The 6,736-nt window shown below is 24.7% G+C and overlaps 1 protein-coding gene across 1 annotated transcript; it reads right to left on the bottom strand.

Moving 5' to 3' along the window:
* Positions 1 to 3,481: 3,481 nt before the first annotated feature.
* LOC112600527 (uncharacterized protein MAL13P1.304-like) lies at positions 3,482 to 6,549 on the bottom strand. The gene is made up of 3 exons (XM_025347782.1): positions 4,839 to 6,549; positions 3,762 to 4,613; positions 3,482 to 3,653 (listed from the first exon to the last, which is right to left on the bottom strand). The coding sequence occupies exons 1-3, from the start codon at positions 6,348 to 6,350 to the stop codon at positions 3,579 to 3,581; spliced, it is 2,439 nt and encodes an 812-aa protein (XP_025203567.1). The 5' UTR covers positions 6,351 to 6,549; the 3' UTR covers positions 3,482 to 3,578.
* Between the last annotated feature and the right edge of the window lie 187 nt (positions 6,550 to 6,736).

The raw sequence follows: 6,736 nt of genomic DNA, 5'->3' as shown, positions 1-6,736 counted from the left end.
ATTTCCTTATATTTATCAGTTGATTTTGAATTTAAAAAACAATAAATTATAGGCAGATAATAATTGTTTTGTAATATGTGGATTGTATATACTCGTAATTGATAAAAATATGACGGACAATATGTAAAAGTACCATCAGCAAAAATTTCACGTACTTCACATAACATAACTAAATTTGTATAACAAGTGAATATTGGTATGCTTTCATTATTTTTCATAAAACAAAATTGTTCATTATTATTAGCAATGATATCGTTTTGATTGGAAAACAGTTGATGCTTAGCCTCGTCTATTGATTTAGGAATAGTTAATATTAGTTTTCTCCTAGCTTCATACATAGATTTCCTAAATAAACGCACATCTGAATGACTTATATCAACAGTAGTTTGATCTTTAAGTAATTTTCTGATTATTTTATTTGGTTTAGTAAATACATCATCAATGGCCTTTCGTTATAGTGTAGACATTATTTTTTGTCGAGTTAAAATATTTTCAGAAGTGGTCGGATGATTGTGATCATTTTTTTGTGAAATTATTAAATCAAATTTCTCACCGATGATTGCTGTTACGTTACATTTACGATTTGTACATCTGAAGTGAAAAGTTCGGTCCTTCAATTGTTTATTTTCACTTAGCTTATATCCTTGTATCAGAACGCATCGTCTTCCTCGTTTTGTTTCAAATATATCATCTATGGAGTTCATGGTAAGAATATTTACTACACACTCGACAAGCGACTACGGACTGATTGTCTGATATGGACTTATGGTGAAATAAATATGGATATGATGTACCTATTGCATTTTGTTACATTATTAATACAATTTTGGAAATTACAGATAATTTTCGATATTTTCAATAACGTCTATGATTACGCATTTTATCGCTTTCTACTATAATATTTATTATCGTAGGAAGTCCCGAATTCGGTTATTATTATTGTGCTCGTGTAATGTACTACGGTAGTGACCGCTCCGCTATTTTTTTTACTTACATTTCACATGGACGCATATCATACGATACGTGACATATCATACGCGCGAGTTTTTAGTATATATTTATGTTTTATACATCTATATACATATATACTTACTACATGCTATATAGAGTACCTAAAAACTATAGTGCTCAAACGTGTTGTAATATCAGAATAAAATAGTGTCCAAACGTGTTGTGATTTTGTGCCCAAACGTATCGCAATTCGGGATAAAATGCCCAAACGTGTTGTAGCCCGCACACATTTGATTAACAGTTAAAAATTAAGGATATTTTAATGTAAAAAAAAATTAATTTAGTATAAATTAAAAATAATTTTTTGTTTAATTAAATTGAAATAATTTTTTTATATTTAGTTTTTAAATAATCAATTAAATTTATTTAATATATTTAGAAAATAAAAACCATAATTGTATCTTATCTGATGAAATGAGAAACGTGTAGTTATAGTAATTTACGTATAATTCCAATAGTTTTATTTTTATGATTTTGTGATCTTAATTAAATATGATTAACTATAGTGTGCGATACTAAACGACAATGTTATTTTAAATAAATGTGTATAATTATTAATGTTATTGATATATATTAATGTGTGCAGTATTGAACGATTTAATTTGGGAAAAATATGCGGAATTAAGATATAAAAGTGTGCGGTTTTGAACGACGACCCTTTTTTGAAAGTGTGCGGTTATGAACAACGCTCTTAATTTATTATTGACTTATATTAAAAATATTTAAGGGAATGCTGATCGTTTTAAATTTTAATACATTACATATTCGTAATTTGCTCAAATATTTTTTTAAATACATTTTACAAGTTTTAATAATACAACAAGAATATATTGAGAAATAATTTAGTGTAAATTAATCAACTTAATTTAAATCTTAAACGATAAAATAACTAAACGAAATTATTCATAAGTGTATAATATCTTTCTATTTATTATATTCTTTATACGTTTTTGAAGTCCATGAGTGAATACGTGTTCATTAAAAATAATAAGTATATTCTCAGTTTATAAGTTTGGTCGGTATTAAAAAAAAGGTATCTAGAAAAAAAAATAATTACAAAAATTTTCTATGTATAGTGTAACAATAAAATATACGTCCTCCACCTCCAACATATAATTACAAAGTTACATATTTTCTATATTTTAAGACTTATGGAGATAAATTCTACTAGAAAAATACACACATAAATATTAATTATATAAATATATATTTTACTAGTATAAATAAATTTTCTATTTATTTTAAGCAGAGTTTATGTTGGAAGTAGAGAGTTACATATTACAGCTATTAAAATTTACGTTATGTATTAATGTAAGGAAAAATAAAAATTAAATTTTCAATCAACTTAAATTAATATTGATAAAATAGGTACCTACTTAAGACTTGAGTACAAGTGAATACATTTTGAGAAAAATTATATAATGAAAGTTTTGTCTCAACAGCTAAATTTCATGTTGGAATGGATGTAGAAATTTAAGTATAAACTAACTGTAAACAATTATTTTGAAATTAATTCATGGTTAGATCTTAAAAATATTTTTTAAATTAAATAGCATAACTGAGTTGAATACTATGGGGAATACATATTTTCATTTGTATGGTTTATTGAAATATTATAATGTTTTTAAACTTAAAATTATGCCAAATTTTTTATAACATAGTTTCGAAGATTCGTCTAGATTGTTCTTATCAAGAAATAAATGAATGATTTTATTTTACAGGATATTTAATGGCTTGATTATATCTTCATAGGAACCTCCTTAAACTAATGTCATATTTATATAAGGCCTGATAGAGAGAGATATAAAATAAATAGTTTTATAAATTGGTTATTTCACTCTTTATCGACAAAAAATGTTTGAATTTTAAAATTATTAAGCGTAATTTCCAGCTGGATTACTTCATTTATCATGTGTCATTTTCATATTTTAGAGTATATTATTATTTTAGATTAACTTTTACAGATTTTATTATATTTATTAACAAAAAATTTAAAGATTAACTAATCTTAAAAATACTTGAAACTATAATTTATCTATAATTTAGAATAATTATATCAAAAAGTATTAATAATTAGGAAAAGTTAATGATGCAGTTAAAATACAATGAATTACCATGTAGGTAATTTGTATTATTACAGTATCTTGGTCGGATTTTTCTCATCATTTGAAAATACCGTTTAATAAATAAATAGTATTAACATTTTGTTAAGACGTTAAAACGAAAAATGGAGTCTTAATCTCCATTTATTTTATTTTAGTTTTAAATTTCTACTATAAAATAGTCTATAATCATTGTTTTAAAGTTAGACTTTAGGTACCTACCAAGAATTTAGATTCTAATTGTGCACCAAGGATTTTTTAAGAAATTAGTTAATATTTATATTTTTTCCATCTGAACATTTCTGCATAACGTAAACCATATAATATGTCTGTATACGTAAATAATATAACTTAAAAGTATGTTAAAAATAAGTTACCTGTGTTAAAAATAGTTTTCACACGAATAATTATAACAAGGTATTTTCACAAGTTGTTATCAAATAGTATTATCATATGTATAATGAATTAGTAGAGAAATCTTAAAAATGGGTTTACATATCGGTATTGAGGATAAAATGTGTAAAGTTGATATCCATTTTTCTGAAAAAAAAAAAAAAAATGATTATTAATTTTTATATTTTATCAGAAAATTTTAAATAGGTATACAAAGGAAATTCAGTCCCATCGAAATTAAAAAACGAATCTCACCGTAATATTGTTATTAAGAACTTGAGTGTCAGAGTCTTTTACAATATTAATATCAATAGTCTTCTCTTTTTTAATTTTTTTATGTTTAAGTCTTTTCGGTTTCAGTGCATTATCACCAGTAATATTTATATTATAGGTTTCTTCTAAATTAACATTATTTTCATCCGAACTTTCATCTTCGTCGTCTACGGGGATTTTTTTATATTTGTAAATATTTTTAGTTTTTAAATGTTTATTATGCCTCTTATGTTTATGATTTTTATCTTTTAGTACATTATTCTGAGTATCATAATCATTATATTTTACATAGGTATTTTCTGAATTATAATTATATTCATTTGAACTTGTATCTTCATCACTGACATCTACAGGGATTTCATTATTTTTATAATTTTTAGTTTTGGAATGTTTTATATATTTTGACTTCTTTTTAGGCGACGGATTTTTTTTTTTAGTTAAATTAGTATTTTGAGAATTTTTTGATTTACTACTTTTTATTTTTAATTTTTTTTTAGAATCATTATCTTCACTGTTAATTTGAATGCTGGAACTATTATTAACTTCATTGCTTTCCTTAGGTGAATATGTATTTCCTTTTATTTTTTTCATCTTTTTAATATCAGTTTTATTATTTTGCAATATTTCAACATCTTCATCATTTATACCTATTTTTTTATGACTTTTATTCTTTCTATGACTACCAACATCATCATCTTTATCACCCTTAGAATATTTTTTCTTATAATGTTTCTTTTTATGCCCGTCATCATCATTATGATTTCTTTTATTTTTCTTAGGTCTTTTATTATTTATAAACTCGCCATCATCACTATCATTTATATTTTTACTTTTATGACGTTTATTCTTTTTAACTTTTTTTTTATGACGTTTATTCTTTTTACGCGTGTCATCATCATCATTATTTGTAACTTTTTTTTTATGACGTTTATTCTTTTTACGTGTGTCATCATCATCATTATTTATATCTTTATTCTTGTAACGTTTATTATTTTTGTGTATTCTATTATCATCATCATCATAGTCATCATCATTATCATTATCATCATCATCATCATCTTCATCATCATCATCAACATCATCATTATCATCACTTATATTCTTTTTATTGTTACCTTTTTTTTTATTATGCCTACCATGTCTTGTATGTTTTTTACGCTTTTTATCTTTATGTTTCTTTGCTTTTGTGGATTCCCTGATTTCATTTTCATCATCAGTTTTACTACTTATTTTTACTTCAAGACTTTCTGATGGTTTATTTGTTTTTGAATCAGGCTCTTCTATACGAATTGGTATTTCTGATTTAGTAATAGGAACATCATTCATTAGTAAAACTTTGTTGATAGATGGATCATGAGATCTGATATTTTCACTTTCTCTCAAAGAAGAACGATTATTAGATAATTTATCTAATTTAGAAAGTTTATCATCAATATTATCGATTTTTTTAAACAATTGTTCAGACATTTTTTTAATAAAATCGTCATATTGTTTATTATGAATATTGGAATTTACATTACCATTTATAACAGTTTCAGTATTAGTTAAAATTTTTTTTTCGTTATTAATATCATTAGAAACGTAGTTATCCTTTAAAGTATCACCAGTAAATTGATTTGAACCATTATTAAAATTATCATTTTCTTTATGTTTACTAAGATCGTAATTTATTTTGGGTGGAATTGTTTCCCATAAATTATAACTTGAATCATCGCCTCCAACATATTTTGTGCTAAAATGAGGTAACATTAACCCGTATGGATTACCATCCTCTGATGAAAATAAACTGTTAGAATTGTGATCAACTATAAAGTTACTTATATAATCATGATTAACATTCATTTCTTCAACTTTATCAATATCATTATAATTATGTATTGCATCTAAGTCAGATGAATGTTTGTTGATTACATTAATAGGTAATTCCGTCATAGTTGTTTTATTGTGGTTAACTATTAAATTTAATTTATTTTGAGTAGTACCATCTATTAAATCTATCATTTGTAAATCTGTATTTTCTACAGGATTTAATTCTTTTATCAATTTATTTTTTGGTAATGGATAAGGTTTAATTTTTTTATCTAGATTAGACGATTTCAATGTATCATCATCTAAATTATGTAAAATATTATCTGTTTTTAACTTTGGAATAACGTCTGTTTCTTTGAGCCCTGGTTTAAGCATTTCTGATCTGTCTAATCCTTTAGGGCTACCTAACAAATCGTCATTTAAATTTAATTCCGATGAATCGTCTAATTTAATATTTTCACAAGTATCAAAGATATTCTTAGGAGTTTCTTCAATAACTGTTGGTGTACTATGACTAGATAAACTCATATTCGTATCGTCTATTACATTACTAGATACAACAGTGTTATTATAACGAATTTCTGGCAAAAATGTTTTTATTTTGTCAGTTTTATTTGGAACACTACTATCTCTCATATCTGGAGTTTGTTTATTTGTAATGTCTAAAGCACTTAGTTTTTCAACAGATTTATTTTTTTGTAAATGATTATATTTAATATTATCTTTTAGAGGAGTCGAAGTTAATGAATCTTCATTTGACATATGCAATATATTATCTACATTTGAATTTGGAATAACGTTTGTATCTTCGAGCCCTGGTTTGGATGTTTCTAATTTGTCTAATACTTTTGGGCTACTAAATAAATCATCAATTAAATTTGATTCCAAAGAATCGCCTTGTTTAATATTTTCCAGAGAATCAAAGATACTCTTAGGAGTATCTTCAATAACAGTTGGTGTACCTGTGTACTTCGTTCAGTTGTTACTAATGGTCGTTTTATTTTTAAAACCATGTTCTATCATCTTTGCTGCCGTTGTCATGTGGTTTTCCTTTAATACTCTAATGAAGAATGGTGAATAGAATTGTTTTCGTCTGTGTTATCTAAACTTGTTTGCATTCATTAATGATTCGGATTCGTCATTATCCA

The sequence above is a fragment of the Melanaphis sacchari genome, unplaced genomic scaffold (genome assembly GCF_002803265.2).
Source record: "Melanaphis sacchari strain LSU unplaced genomic scaffold, SCAv2.0 Contig0_pilon_pilon, whole genome shotgun sequence".
NCBI lineage: Eukaryota > Metazoa > Arthropoda > Insecta > Hemiptera > Aphididae > Melanaphis > Melanaphis sacchari.
This window is presented reverse-complemented; position numbering and strand designations above follow the sequence as displayed.